This window comes from Thermobia domestica, chromosome 18 (genome assembly GCF_964235325.1).
Source record: "Thermobia domestica chromosome 18, izTheDome1.hap1.1, whole genome shotgun sequence".
Taxonomy (NCBI): Eukaryota; Metazoa; Arthropoda; class Insecta; order Zygentoma; family Lepismatidae; genus Thermobia; species Thermobia domestica.
The window spans coordinates 143,157,703-143,174,580 of record NC_137471.1 but is presented as its reverse complement, the minus strand read 5'-3'; the positions used below and the strand labels follow the sequence as shown (position 1 = coordinate 143,174,580).

Here is a 16,878-nt window from a genome sequence, read left to right as displayed (position 1 = left end):
TATAAAGTACCGTCAAATAATTTTAAGTTTTTTAACCTTCAAATTCCTTAAAACCTAGAAGTAAATCATAATATATTAGAATAAAGTAATTAGTCATATGGTTCTTATAATTTGGAAGATAAAGTAAAGAAATGGAAATCAATTCCTTCCCGGGAATTTATACGCCAGGGAAAAAACCCGGGAATATTCAAATTTTTAAAGTTCCTTCCCACCGGGAATATTCCTACTGCCCATCACTAGTTCTGAACCTCCTCAATTATAAGATCAATTTCCCTCTTTACTTTCTGAATGCCTATTTCGAAATTGTGAATTTGTTCCCTGACTTTAACCACATCTGTGATTTCCTTCTGCATAGGAAATAATAGTCTCAGCATGAGGCATTATTCTATATGAAAGTGTTAGCCAGAATACAAATGTACGATCTTTAAGCCTCAGTGTATATGCTCCAGCTTGTTCAATGGTACTTCGTAATCTTCACTGTTTTCAATTGTTTCAATTACCTCAATCAGTTCTTTTCTGTACTAATAAACTACATTTACTCCACGCAAATGAAAGTTCCATTTGGTTTGTGATGCACGAGGTAATCTTCTCTGTACAACGGAATCGAGGATTTTTGTTCTTTCGGTTGATTGCGAAAATGCACATATCCCAGACAAATGTGCAAACGAGATACGACATGGCGTTTTATAGATAATGTATGAGATATTGTGAGATTAAAATGAGCATGATGGTGGGTGTAAGTTTTACTGGAATATTTATTTTTACGACTTTTTACACCCCATTTGTGCATCCAGTCATAATCGAAGCACCATCAATACTTTGTGCTATTAATTTGTCTGTATCTTTACTGACCAATGGATTCAGTTGGTTTAATACAAAATTTGCTATTGCATGAGCATCATGAATATCAGGATTTACAAACTTCCAGAATTTCCATAGACTTAATTAGTCAAATTCTTTCATCTTTACTTCCATAGATTGTCTAAGGAATTATTTTTAAAGCAGCTGGGTGAACCTCACAATCACAATGAAGCGTAGATGGATTTACAAAAATATATATATATATATATATATATATATACTACCCCGTAGCAAATATCAAACATGGGTCGTTCAGTTGCTATGCAAATCCCTTACTGACGAGGATATTGCACTCCTTTCACAAAGTAAAACGTGTTACACCATTACTTTTGGTTGTTGAAATGGCAAGTGGAAACAGTATGGCGATGTAAGCGTAAAATTGCAATTAAATGATTGGATACTAAATTCTTCATAACATCAGATCGTTGTAGAGATGGCTTATCCTCGATTTTCATCCCAGATGAGATAATAGCTTATATTGTAGATATTCTCTTATTGTAAATACTAAATAGCACTGCACATTGCTGAAAAGTGCAAGAGTAGAATATCTGGTATCAGTGACGTAGATAAATAATTATTACCAAAGGGTTTACATGCACAAGCATTAGTGTGTCCCTTATTTTAGGTAATTTCGTCTTGCGTTACGGACACTCCCCCAAATGCATTCTACGTGATCGTAAACAAGCATTAGTGAAATAACGCCTCTCTATGAGAACGTTAACCCGTGCCGACTTGAAGACAAAGTCATGAAGTGATGTTTGCGCATTATAATATAATTTAGAATTTCCAACCGTGATAACAGAAAAACTAAAAGAGACAGAGAAACGAAACTCTGCACGAAGCAACTAGAGTTCAGTTTAGTTAATTTTAGTTTAACGACCGGTTCAGCAGCAAGGCTATATGAGACGTGGACTTACTGATTAACGTGGAATCCGAACCACATGAGCTCAAACCGGGAATAGAACCCCGATTACGAAGGAGCTGCCGAAGCAACTAGAGAAACGACGACTTCTGTGTGTGTGTTAACGAACATCACTGGATGAACAGTGTTGCCAACCCAAGAGAATGCTGTTTTTGTAAACGGAACGAACTAAATTGCATATCATCGTTAGAAGCAACAATAAAAATAAAGACAAAAGAGATGGTAAATGGAGATCAGTTTTGCAAACGATTCGAGAAATAACGTGAACCGTGTTAAATGCAAACACCGTTTTCTAACACAGTGTGTTAGGTACTAACGTTTTGTACACCTTAAATCAGATATTGACAAAAAGTGTTTACGCTGACTAAGTCTAAAAAGATACGCTCACTCCCTTTGTGCACCACCGGTGTTTGCATTGAACACGTTTCACTTTATTTCTCGAAACGTTTGCAACACTGAGCTGCATTTACAATCTCCTTTGTCTTTATTTTTATTGTTGCTTACAGTGATGATATTTCATTCACAAACACAACTTTCTCTTGGAAAATGAAAAATGAAATGAAATCTTTGAGTTTTACGTCCCACGGTTATGCCGGTTAGGCTAAAGGAGACATTGATGATGAGTAATGAATGAAATGGTGGAATGAAGAAAGTGGGAGGAAACGGGAGAACCCCGAGAAAACCCACGCACACGGTGTTTGTCCACCACAAAGTTTATTTGGCGGGGGCTGGGATCGAACCCGGGACCCCTAGCACCAGAGGTGAACGCTCTACCACTGAGCCACCGCGGCCCAAAAAAAACTTTCTCTTGGGTCGGCAACAATATTCATTCGGCGACGTTCGTCAATACACTGACAGATGTCCTTCCTCTAGTGCTCCGTGCAAAATTTCGTTTCTCCCTCTCCTTTAGTTTTTTCACTATCACGGGTGAAAATTCTGAATTATATTATTATGTGGAAATGTCACTTAATGACTTTGTCGACAAGTCGGCACGGGTAACGTTCTCATAGAGAGCTGCTATCTCATTAATCGTGTTTACGGTCACATAGAATACATTTAGGGGGTGCGCGTACCACAACAAGAAATTACCCAAAATAAGGGACACCATACCAACATACACACATATATATATATATATATATATATATATATATATATATATATATATATATATATATATATATGTACAGCGTTAAATAATTATCGCCTGGAAATATGAGCCTGGCGCATAGATCATTTAAGAACGAAAAATGTACTATTTATGGAATTGGTCACAAATCGAAAATTTTCTTGCCAATAGTAACTTAGTAATTTAGTTTGATGAAAAACTTTTGTGTAAATGACAACTGCAAAATATAATAACGATCACACTCTCTGATCTGGCTAGTGGTTCAGACCTAAACTGCATAGGTCGTGTCGTTATGCAAACTTTTCCCATAATATATAGCAAAGCATTATATGGAAAATTTTAAATATATAATGTAGAAAAGTCAGAGGTATAACGTTTGAAACTACAAGCTGACAACGTACATTCCAACTCGACATACTCTGGCACCAAAACCTATACTTCAGGACCTTACCCTCTCAAAGAAAATGTAAATTAAAACGATCAAATTGTGGTCGATATTGGATTGAATATTCAACCGCGACTACAAAAAATATTATTGTCGAATGCCAGTTTAATAAGCAGGATCACCCGCAAACAGAAAAGTGCAAACATAATACAGATATGCCCCTATGAGAGATTAAAACGCACAATATCAACTTCCTCTGTAACATCTAAATACCCAATTTAATTCTGTGGTCCTAAGCTACAGAACTGTAGGATCATTTTAGGTTTTGACAAAGGAAGCAAAATTATGCACTAACGTCAGACGTTTTTTGTTAGTATTTGTGTACAAAATTTGATTATGTATGCCCGAGATTCAGGAGGTAGTTGCCTTCAACACCTCCCCAGAGGCCCTTGTTTCTGTATAATCAGTAGGAAGCAATGATGGAATTTGAAAACATAAGTACTAAATACTTTTTCGCACTTTATGCAATGATCGGTAAAATGACGCTCGTTAACCTGGGAGACGTGTGGTTAGTACATCGCCCATCAGGTGCTAGCATGTCTGGTTTTCTACACTGTAATGCAATATCTCTTACTTCAGATAGCACACCAGTTGCCCCATGAAGGAGAATCAACAGTAAGTAAGAGTTCCCAACGAAAGTAAGGAATCGCACTTGACAAGCAATTGTACACTAAAAATTCCGTTAACAAGAACTACTATTATGTAGTATATATAAAAATCCTTTCTCTTGCTTACTACCTTCTGTGGGCAAAACGCAAGAAGGAAATTCATATATATATATAATGACAGGAAACAATTCGGAAAAACGAAGTATACAACATACAGTTAGAGATTCAGAAAAGTTTTAATTTAGCATGATTATACATCGTTTCTTGTAAGCATGTGTATGATAAATTATAAGAGGAACATAGCCAGTGAATCTAACTCAGAAGCTTCTGGTATACAAAGCTATAGGACACAACTTGTTCGCGAACGGAGTCTCACACTGGCTCGGACACCAAGTAACTTGATCCTCATCCCTTAGACAATAGGCTACTTTTCCACTGAATTTCGTTGATATAATGCTAGTAGTTACACAGAAGTAAACTATCATGTGCAAACAGAGCTAAAGGTTACCACGGGCAAAGACCTTTTAAATATATAGAATACACTAAATTAATTTCACATCCAGAAAATAGTAAATAAAGCAGGCATATAAGTGGATACACAAGCTGAGCTAAGTTTATTCCTGTGAAATAGTACTTCCAACTAAATTTCTTCTTATACCTAAGACACATAAGGATTTTTGTCTCTATGTGTGAACACGTGGTCTCTCATTTTGATTTATATATACATATTGCTTCCCAGTATCCTCACCAGTAGTTGTTAACATGGATCTTGCCAATCTGATTTTTTAAGTCTCTTTTCTCGTTCTTCACAAGGAAGAACTCTGTGTAAGATGTCTGTTCTCACTTGTGAGCATACGATAATTTCCTTCCTACACTCTCGACACAAACTTTGTGTATTATGTGCATCTCCTAACACTTGTCAAATTTAATTTTGTAGTGAATCCTTTCTCACAATCTTCGCAAATACGAAGTTGGTAACAAGTGTGTTAACATTATGCTGCCAAATTTCACTTTTGTCTACTTAATCTTTCCTCAGGTATTGACACGTAAGGTATTTTCAACGGGATTCGTTAATACATGTTAAAAATTTTATTTCTAACTATATCGTTTACAACATTTTTGAGATATACATTTCCCTTGTATATTCGTACATTTCTACTTCGAATACACCCTCTTCGACTCTCTCGAAGGCTATGCTGTTTCTCAGATGTATGGGTAAACATGCGCTTTGTTAAAATCATAACTTCGGTAAATCTATACTCACACTGTTGGCACATGTGCATTTTTACCTGTATGTATTAACATGTGAGCTCCTTAACGTAAACTTTAAACTAACCTTTTGTTATACTCCTCAGCATATCTCAAATAGTGTCTTCGTTTCTACACCGTGTACTTCGATTAGACAGCTTTGCACATTTTTAATAGTTCTTATACAACTCTACCTATTAAAATATCATTACGCGCATTTAAAATTCACACATACTTGCTAGTCTGATGCATTTCTCCTATATATACTAGCACGTTCGCTGCAAAGTTTGAAATTGAGCTGTGTCATTTTACGTTTTTGATGTCTTACTTGAATTTGTTAACATCTGTCTTGTCGTCTTTTAACTACGAAAAAACATTTGGCCTTTGTGAGTCTTTATTTGTATGTAGTAACATGTGCGTTGTCAAGTGCGAAACATGAGTAAATTCTCTTCCGCACTCTCGACACTTGTGATTTTTTGACCTGTATGGCGTGACATGTGTCTCGCAAAACTTGATTTAAATTTAAATGCCTTATCGCATTGCTGACACATAAAAGGTTTCTCACCGGTATGTACTACCATGTGCACTTCCAAATGGTATTTTTGAATAAATCTCTTTTTGCACTCTTGACACACATGATTTCTTTCACCTGTATGACTTAACAAGTGCCTCGCTAAACTGGGTTTTCGAGTAAATCTTATTCCGCACTGATGACACAAGTGTCGTTTCTCACCTGTATGTTTTAACATGTGTGTTTCCAAATATGATTTATGAGTAAATCCCTTTCTGCAGTCTCGACACATGTAACGATTTTCACTTGTATGTTTTACTATGTGTTTTGACAAACCTGAATTTCCACTAAATTCTTTTCTACACACCTGACATAGAAAAGATTTTTTACATGAATGAATTGACATATGATTTGCCAAACTTGCTTTATGATGGTAACCCTTTCCACACTGTTCGCACGTGTAAGATTCACCAGTGTGTGTTAACATATGTGATGCCAAATACTTTTTCTCATTAAATCCCTTACTGCAATGCAGACAATTGTAACGCGCTTCACCTGAATGTGTAAACATGTGTCTTCTCAAACTTGAACGCAAAATAAATCTCTTTCCACAAACTTGGCAGCTATGAGGGTTTTGACCTGTATGTACTATGTGTTTTGCCACACTCGGTTTATTCTTAAATAGCTTACAGTAGTCGTGACAAGTATAAGGCTTTGCACCGGTATGTACTAACATATGTCTTCTCAAATATGAACTTCGACTAAATTCCTTTCCACACTGTTGTCTTCCATCTTTCCTACCGTTTCCATCTTTATCTATTAACTTCTCTGGTTCCGAATATGATCGAGTAAATCCTTTGTAAGATTCCCTGTAACTACGAGATGTATCAATTGAATGACAAATTATTTTCGCCCATGTGGTAAAGGTATACGTTTGTCTGGAAACAATATGTTCAGGGAAACAGTGAAAATTCAATAAATAAGGAAAGCGAAATCGAGAAAAGTAGTATGAAACAACACAGGAAAAATACCTTTTTCTATATAATTGTAATCGTTCCTAAAAATGAGGGGTTCTAAAGTAATTATACGATATATTTCGTGTTCAATTGAACTGATATCCTATTGTGCTATTACATGAAAATTTGTAGAAGTGTGGAGTAGAGAACTGTCGAGATTTTCTCATATAATTTTTTTCCAAACAGGATATCATTTTCCTATCTCTAATTGTACCTACATTTATACATGCAGAACCAGACTTAACCCAAATACGTACCAAGCTACATATTTTACACTACGGAAAAAACATATTATTTTAGGTGAAAATGGAAGTCATGGATGACGTTTGTGCGTTAAATCATAATTTTTCTCTTCCAAAATATTTAGTAAAAATGAGAATTTGTTGCAATTACAACTAAGAGAAAGTGTTACTATAATCATGAAAGTATAAAGAAAGGCTTAATAATTTTTATAATTTCGCAATACGTCATTTCAAACGATATACCCATCTCTATACTAATGTTCTTTCTACCCTCAGAATCTTTTACTAAATTTAAACTAATTACAATTTTTAAATATATTGAAATTTTTCACGTTGCTAGATGCCATACAACCAGGATGCCAGTTTTTGATGAAACCAATATGTTCAATTAGTTGCCGAAACTGTCACTCATTTAATATTTTATAAATAAACGTTGCTTTGCTCAGTGATTTCTATTTTTGGTGTACATTTACGAAAATATTATTTCTGATAAGACAAAATACATCGATTGATGGTAATTAGGAACGTAGAAAAAAACGGGAACGAGTTCCATCAGCATTTTTGAAAGTGATTTACTCCGAAAATTGGCATTGGTGTACAACAATAAATTACCACTTTACTTTGTTAAAAATTTATGAATATATTTTGTTTGGAAATCGGTTTACAAATAGGAGAAGATAAACAACAGCAAAATTGGTATACATGTATGTTTAAAATATATTTTTCTGGTGTATGCAACGAATGCAGAGGTTTGTTATTCTCAAGCACATGTAAACAGTAAGTTTATCCATAACCAGCGACAACAAAGAAAATAGTTATTACTAATGCATGGAAATTATTAGATAATTATGGGCATATGGACATAGAAAAATAAATTCACTTTACTAATTTATTAATATAGTTGTTACAAGGAACTGAGAGGAAAATTAATATATAAACATTTTTACCAGATACATATACTAGTTATTATATACAGCTACAAAGAATATAATTTGCTACCACTTTTATTACGTAAAAATAGTGTCATTGATACGAGTCCTAACGCACCCCCTACCTCCATATTTTTGACTAGAACAGAAAAATAGCACAAAATATTTACATAATTGCAACTCCAAAGTAGATTGGGAAGTGTCTCTGCGCATAGGGTTTTATCACATGCAAATCGAATCGTAAAATCTATCTAGTTATAACAAAAAAAATGATATAACTATTTTGGATATTTTATATTTAATAAATAATGAAAAATTGTGTAATTTGTGGAGAATTAAAGCAATACCAAGATTTGCTCGAAATGGAAATACAAGACATGATGAGTGTAAAGCATGCCGGAATAAAATGAGCAAGCAAAATGATGAAACAGAAAAAATGGATGCGTTTGCTTATAATGTTGTAAATCCTGAACAATTATCTGAAAAAGAATTTATAGACTTACAAAGCGAACTGAATTATATCAAACTAATGTTTTTAGGATTTTACATCGACTATAAGAATGGAAAAGTTAAACTTGATGAAAGAGCAAAATATCATCTTCATAAAATGTGATGTGGAATAATGCTTTGCCCTATAAGAATTTAGACTACTATTTCAGTTTTAAGAACCATCATATCTTTATCAATCACATTAATAATAACAAGTGGAGTGACTATATAAATGCAGTTTTGAAATGGAGGGTAAGGATGATGCCTTATTCAAATTCGGAGTAAAGATAAATAAACTACTGTTTTATGACATTTAAAATCATAAAACTCTTACATCAAAAACTACTTATATCTATTTTAGATCTTCTATTCGTTGTTTCTCTTTCTCGTCTACTCTTAGTACATTGATCATATAACTCTTTTAACTTGGGAATCACATCTTCCTTAATTCTATCTTATAATGACCCCAAGCTAGAGTATGTATACCATCATTCAATATATATCTCTTATCGTCATAAGCACTTAAAGCTAACTTGTTTTCTTCTACTGACTATACATTATGCGTTTACTACGAATATGATTTTGTATTTTATATATCTCTTTCTTTTCTAAAACACAGTTCTCATAATCCACAAATGATATATTTTTTATAACTACGCTTTTCTTTATACCCTTTGCTTTTCGGTTCATCCTGATCTACCCTTTTCTTTTTAATAGCATACATTTTTGATTTTAGACCTACAAACTTCTCTATTACACCTTTCAATCCATCTTTAAATTTTCCTAATACCTTTTTATTAACTAATTTCAATCCTAATACTAATCAAAACTAATACTAATGTGTAATCATAATCATAATGTGGAGAATGATGAACGAATCAGAGTTATCAAAGAAGCAAGGAAGGTGGCATACCAAAATTTGCAAAAGCGTTTTAAGTCACAGAAGAAGCAGATTGAGAAGAAGTTTTCTCAACCTAACTTTGACATCGGTCAAAAGGTATGGATAAGAGAGATGCCGAGAGCAGGTATTCCCGCTTGTTTTGGAAAAAGATTTAATACTCGTGGTGTTACAGTGGAAAAAATGAATTAAATAGTACTATTGTGATTAAATAAAGAATATTTTGTTTTAAGAATGAATAAGATAAATAGTTTTAAAAAAGTATTATTTATATTTTTAAAATGATTAATAGCATTTGTTTGAAAAAGATATACTATGTTAATAAGATAATTATTGTTTTTAAAATAGGTAAATAAAATCCGATCTCCACGGAGATCTAGTCGGTATCGATGCTACCTTAGTTTTGAAGAGAGGGCATGTGGATGGATCCGATAATTAATCATTTTCAGTATCATTTTATTGTTCATTGTTTTAAAGTTAATCTGATTCGAAATCTTAATATAATAAAGATAGACACAGTGCTTTAGACATTAAAAGTGCCTATCACACTGTGTCTATTTCAAAGGATTCTAGAAAGTACACGGCGTTCAACATTCCTGGCGTCGGTGCGTATCAATATTGTAAACTCTCAATGGGTTACATCCAATCGCCTGCTGTATAAACTAAGATCATGGCTATGACATTAGCTAACGTTAATCCGGTAGCGGTGTTATATTACATGGACGATGTGTTCGTTTACGTTAATAATCAAGAAAAAATGGTGTCAGTTCTGCATTCTATCTTTCAAAGACTGCGGAAATATGGTTTGAAACTGTCAGTTGAAAAATGCTACTTTATGGAAGAAAAAGTTTTAGCGTTAGGTCACATTGTAAGTGAGGCCGGATACGAGATTAGTCCAAAAGTGATACAAGCCATAAAAGCGTGTAAACCACCAAAATCAGCAAAAGAACTCAAATCGTTCCTGGGTGTAACAAATTACGTACGAAAATTCTGCAAAGATTATGCAGAAATCTCAGCAATTTTTCAACCATTGCTGAGAAAAATCATAAGTTCGTATGGACTGAGGAACATCAGAAAAGCTTTGAGAGATTAAAAGATGCATTGTTGAATGCACCGTTGCTAGCTCCGTTCCGTAAAAATCTGGACACAATAGTATATACCGATGCGTCGACAAAATCTATAGGAGCAGTTCTCATGCAGAAACAAGTAAACGAAGAATGGACACCAATCGCATATTACAGTAGGGTATTGAGACCTCAAGAAGCTAGAAGACACATAGTGGAGTTGGAAATTTTAGCAGTTGTGACTGCGTTTAAAGCATGCAATTATTATCTGTACAACAGAGTTCGAACTGTATACGGATTGTAGATGCATTAAATACTTGCAAACACCACCAAAATTAGCACCAAAGTTATTGAGATATAGTTTAGAGATGGCGCAATATCAGTATACACCTGTTCATTGTCCGGGTGAGAAGAACCCAAACGATGTGCTTTCGAGGAATACTGATATTCAACCTACGACAGAAGATATTGATTTGGATGCATTACCAGTAAATACCGAAGATCTGGAAGTAAACATCACCTTTGATGATAACGTAGATGTAGCCGAACTGCAAAGAAAGGATTCTTTCTTTGGACCCATTATGAATGCGATTGAAAATCCGGAAGTAGCTGATGAGAAAGCTGAGAGGCAAGCACGTTGGTATGTAGTGAAAGATGGAAAACTTTTTTAGGACACAAAGAATGGCAAGTGGAAAGAAGTTTCTCTTGTGCATTCCTTTTTCGTTAAGGGAGCAACCTCCTCACGTCGTGCCTAATTTGCATGGGGATGACGTTATGTTATTTAAATTACTTTATTTATTTAATTCACAATTTATTTAATTACCCTAACTAACGATAACTAACACCAAAACCTGTTTACAGATTCGGGGTTTTGATCGATGGAAACCGAAATTTCCTTCGGCTTCGGAATCGGACTTTGGATGATAAACGGCGGTCCACCTCGCCGTCCATCTATAAACATGATTTGTTTCTAGTTACCTTATTATTAAAAAAACTTATCTATTAAAATTGCATTATATTACTAGTCTTTATTTATTTATATTTCTTTTTTTCAAAATCGGTAAAATTATATTATGTATAATAAAATTATTGTCAAAATATCTCTCAACTATACTCGTTCGTCAATATTCGGTATAAACTTTACATTACCTGACCTGCAGATAATTAAATTTTAATTAATCCTAAAAATTCGGTATTCTTATTCCCTATCAGTGTATTGGCTTAACTTTTATTGTTGGCAGCTAATCAAAACAAATTACTTTCACCGTAGTCTATATCCATTTATTTTTACGTCATAATTCTATAACTATCCCTTGAAGTACTTAACTTACGTACGCAAACTCTATTATATTAAATTAAATTAAATGCCATTGGCCTAATCTGTGAAACGATCTCTTAAATCTCGTCTATTAACGAAGATATTTATTTATCGTCTCCAATTATTTCTATATCTTTGTTTAGGGCAACATTCGATCAGTCCTAACAGTATCTTTTTATTCCCTAAACTTATTTCTTCTTACGTACTATATACTATATAATATATTTCTTCTTTTTTATCACTTCTTAGCGCTTTCTATTTATATTTATATACTTCATCTATTTCTATAATATATCTCATATTCTTTTTCTATAATCTTCTCTATATTCATATTTCTTTATATATATGTTACCTGTCTAACTCAGGTATGTTTTACGTCAAATCCATAATTATTTCTAAATTGTCACTATATTTTCTATCTTTATGCTATCATACTTTATTTATCTATTCATCTATTTCACTATTTCTCACTCTCTCCAGATCTTACCTTTCTTCTCACTTTCCTCTCAATCTAATGACAATAAGTATAAATGACTCGTTTATTTTACTATTACATCTAGTCCTGAACCAAACCTAGTTACTACTAGATTTGCCAGCCTCTCTTCTATTATTTTTCTAAAAATTACTTTACATTACTATTCATGATACTTCATACATTTCCTCATACTACGTACTTATTTATATATTTTTTCAATTAAAAACTAAATTTTTAACTATGAATTTAGTACTCTTCGGATTATTCTAGATAAACTGGACTCACCCAAAAAAATTTGTTACAGCTTTACAAATGGTAAACGAGGCATCCTCTGTGTCTCTTCTTACTTTACCATCGAAGTCTTATGTGAATCTCTACATAAAATATTCTCATCGAAGTTTTAGCAAGACCCACTTTTAACTCGACGAGAATGTGACTTCCCGTCTACCTAGTATTTTCCTCTAAGAAAATTTTCCTAATTCTTTTCCGTTTTATCCCAATTACTTTATTACTTTTAATCTTATACAACTATAGTCATTATTCACAAATTACCCTCATCCACTTTTTTTATGTCTACTCTTTGCCTCTTACATTCTAGATATTCTTATCTCCTATATTTCTTTTTATTGATAGCTTAATAATCTTATAGTTCTTCTTTAACGTCATAAATCATATTTCTTTTTTCTTCTCTATTTATAATTAAAATAATCACTTCTTCGTACTCTTTATGTTTACCTAATCTCTTTATCATTTAAATCTTTATCTTCATTTATTAATTAATTTATCTCATTATTTAAATCTTTAGCTTTATTTATCTACTATGTTTAACTATATCACTTAATCCTATTTTTTTTATTCTAGCCTACTTAATTCTATAATAATAACCTAATACCAATACTAATACTAACATTAACCTATGTCTAACTTAAATCTTACTGTATTTCCACCTATATTTAAATCTAATAATAGTAACCGAAAATTCCCATAATAATAAATAATAATACCTATTTCTAATATACTACTTAATTACTTAAACTATAACTATATTAATATATGCATTTACCTATCCCATTCTATGAATATTTAAACTTATTACTACTAAAACTTATTACTACTAAACCTTATATACATTTGATGACTTTGTTCTCTACTATTTACATATCTAAGTGCGGTGAATATTTATCATAACATCCAAGCATTTCGCTGGATGAACCACAATGGTGACAGCACTGCTGCGTTAGTGATAACATTTCTAATAGTAGTAAGCCTAATTCTATCACCCAGTAAGGGCGGGCGGTGTGGGTTAATTTATCCTTATGGCCTCTAGCCATGCTTATAGCCTAGTGAGTATACTAGTATTTACTATCGCAACAACAGTCGCTCTTACTATACAGTCATCAAACCATAATAACCAAGCTTCTGGGGCCAAATACTGCAATCGAACCAAGGGCTACCATCACCATTTCAATGGTGGGTTACTAAAATTTTTTTAAATACTAAACCTCCCGGAAATCGGTGCCTAGGGCTGCCTCCACCATTTCAATGGTGGGTAATCTACTTCCAAGGATCGAACTTAGGGTCGCCTTTACCATTTCAACCTCCCTGCATCGGGTCTAAGATTTGTTGATGAAAGTTTCTTAATGTGATGCAGTTAGGTCGCTTCTGTCCACTATCCGGAATGGACAGGAATAAACCATAATTTAGCGAGAGGTTATAGTAAATGACTGACATCAAATAACTTTAAATAACAACTATATTCTGATTTAATAAGTGTGATGTGTGATGTTTAGCGTTTGGATATGACATGACACTCTCAGACTCAGTACCTACAAACTTCTGAGAATTTAAACATAGGCCACAACACAGCCGATGACATACCTGGATACGCCTGTTGTCTGAACCATGGGTGATGAATTGGAACTGGATACTCGATGTCTGGTGTCCAGCTCTCAAGCAAAAACTGGAGGTCGTCTGGTCTCGAACCTGAGACCGAGGTTTTACGCACCTCGTTCGCCTTCTTCTTAGGATGTTCACGCTTGAATCGCTCTATCCAAACTTCCCTCTCAATGCAACAAAGAATAGCTTTTTATTCCATCTTCCAGACGATGGAATGTGTCCCCTTAACTTTGGAATGACGTCAAAATGTCATAGCTGTTAGAAACTTTCGTTTCTCCATTGTTGTGCCATGTCCAAAATTCTCAGACAGCTTATTTCTGCTAGTCTGCATATTATGTCATATCCGAAATTATGTATTCTGTGAACAAAGCTGAATACACAAATATTTTACATCATCATAGAGCTTACAAGCTCTTTTCTTAATTTCTGTCTTTTCATCATAATGTACACATTATGTCTAGACGACATATAAACAATAACATCATGCGTAATTTCTTACTGCATGATAATGTTTACTTTTTCTCTGATTCTTGATTAAACACAACTTGACTTTATTATATTAAGATTTCGAATCAGATTAACTTTAAAACAATGAACAATAAAATGATACTGAAAATGATTATTTATCGGATCCATCCACAATATTCATTTTTCCTTTATAACACTGGTCGACAGTGAAAGATTTTCTTTCATGAAACAAAGTGTTCCTTATAGTTTTCGAGCTGCTGGAAACGAATCTGATCTTAATTTTGGCTCTGCACCGTCAAATTTTGAAATAATGTCAATTATAGTAGATTTTGGTTAAAATTTTAAGGAAATCACAGAACTGTAGGTATGAAGCCTCTCTACTCCTTTCCTAACTATCCCAGAATAACAAATGATACCTCGTTGGAAAGGGCATGGAACACACATCCCAATGGTAAGCATTTATTACCCATCGCGCTCAATGTGTAGAAGAAGAAGAAGAAGAAGAAAAATATTTAAAAAACTGGGAAAAACGGGTTTTTTGAAGAAATTTAGAGACGTTTGCAACACTGACACCCACGGTACGCAAACATAAGCTCAGTAACCCACATCCCATACATTCAGGTGTGTTATATTAAAAACTCAAAGATATATCTCAAACACAAGGGGAGTAAAACAGTCTGAAAGTAATTTTAAAAGGAGGGAAAATTTAATATTTGGAGAAATCGAAAAGTTTGCAACACTTACACTTACGATACTCACACATAAGCTCAGTAACGAACACCTAATACATTCAGGTAAAATACTCACAGATGTTACCTGAACAGAAGTTTAGAAATTCTGACCATGTATGTAAATTGTCAACGATTGTTTTGAAAAATTTCAACTTTTTTTATGGCAAAAAGAAACACGGTCAGAATTTCTTGAATTACATCCAATATTCCAATTTGTGAGAAAAAAGTGGCCTATTGAAGCCTGGCAACATTGTATTTTTCCTCCCTCCCAGTCACCACTCTACTGTTGCTCAGTTATCTGAAGGTTTGAGCGTGGGGCAGGGAGTTTGTACACGTCTTCCTATCGTGTAAGTGTTTTTGTGACTGTCACAATACCTCGAGATTGTGTTACGCACTCAGATAATTTTTGTTATGCCTGTGGAGAATACATACTTAAGGCTAAGAGGGAAAATTAATACTTTTGGCGAAGAAGGCTTACGAACTATGTACTTCGACAGCAAAATTGATGAAGATAGGCAATGGGTAATTAGTACAATGTGTAATAAGTGTGCTTGGCATTTTGGTCGTGGTTGAATAACAAACGTCAAGGTAAAATGTCATTTGGTGTTCCGAAGATATGGCGTGAGCCGCCAACCACGTAAGTGACTGCTACTTCTGTGCTGTATACATTCAAGGCATGAAAGGGAAGGACAAAAAAAATCCTGACAATATTTCGATTGCAATAAGACCTGTCAAACCGGTGGTAATGTTCCAATTCCTGTACCTCCAGCAACATGGTCTCTGGAAGAGGAAAAAACGTAGCTTCTTCAGAATCGGAGAGCTCAGAGTCAGATTTTGAATTTGAAGAGAGAAACAACCCACATTTTGTAACACAAAGTTATTTAAATGACCTTGTTCAAGATTCGAAACTAACCTAGTGGCAGGCTGAAATTCTTAGATCCAGAATTAAACAACGGAATTTACTTGACATAAGTGCCACCGTTTGTTCATACAGGAAACGACATGCACCATTCAGTTTTTTTTTTTTTGACACGAAGATACACTGTTTTTGTTCTGATGTCAATGGTTTGTTTCCTGCTCTTGGTACGACACATGTGGCACGGGAGTGGAGACTTTTTATAGACCTCTCAAAGAGCAGTCTTAAGGCAGTTTTAATACATAATGGCAATATCCTCCCAACTGTACCAATTGCTTATAACACACAGGTGAAAGAAACGTATGACATAATGAAACTTATATTAGAAAATGTTCAGTACAATGGGTGATATCAATAAAAATAAGTAACTACTCCTGAGAAGTCCTGCTCGAGAATCGGAGTAACTACACCTGGAGTAATCTCCTCCCTCAATTTCGTATCAATAAAACAAGCCACTACTCAGGTCTAGTCTGCTCCAGATTTATGAACGTTTACTCGCGCTTCCTCTGCACGTAGCACTGAGTCGTATCAATAAAAGAAGTGATTACTAATTTCTCCCATTCATCGCGCAGTCATTTCGTTGTGATTAACCTATGACGCAGTATCCTAAACGCCATGGAAGGGACAAGTAGCAACGATAATTTCAATTAAAGTGCATTTGTGGATATTATAAAAGAATTTCCAGCGGTACTTTCAAAGTAACAGTTACCAG

General features: G+C 34.1%; 1 protein-coding gene across 1 annotated transcript in view; it reads right to left on the bottom strand.

The window, feature by feature from the left end:
• Window positions 1–4,195: 4,195 nt before the first annotated feature.
• LOC145674978 (uncharacterized) overlaps window positions 4,196–16,878 on the bottom strand; it is a 61,483-nt gene continuing 48,800 nt past the window's right edge. Inside the window, exon 3 of the mRNA XM_081745299.1 lies at window positions 4,196–6,599. Within this exon, the coding sequence (XP_081601425.1) occupies window positions 5,636–6,599 (964 nt within the window). The 3' untranslated portion in view covers window positions 4,196–5,635. The remainder of the gene's footprint in view (window positions 6,600–16,878) is intronic.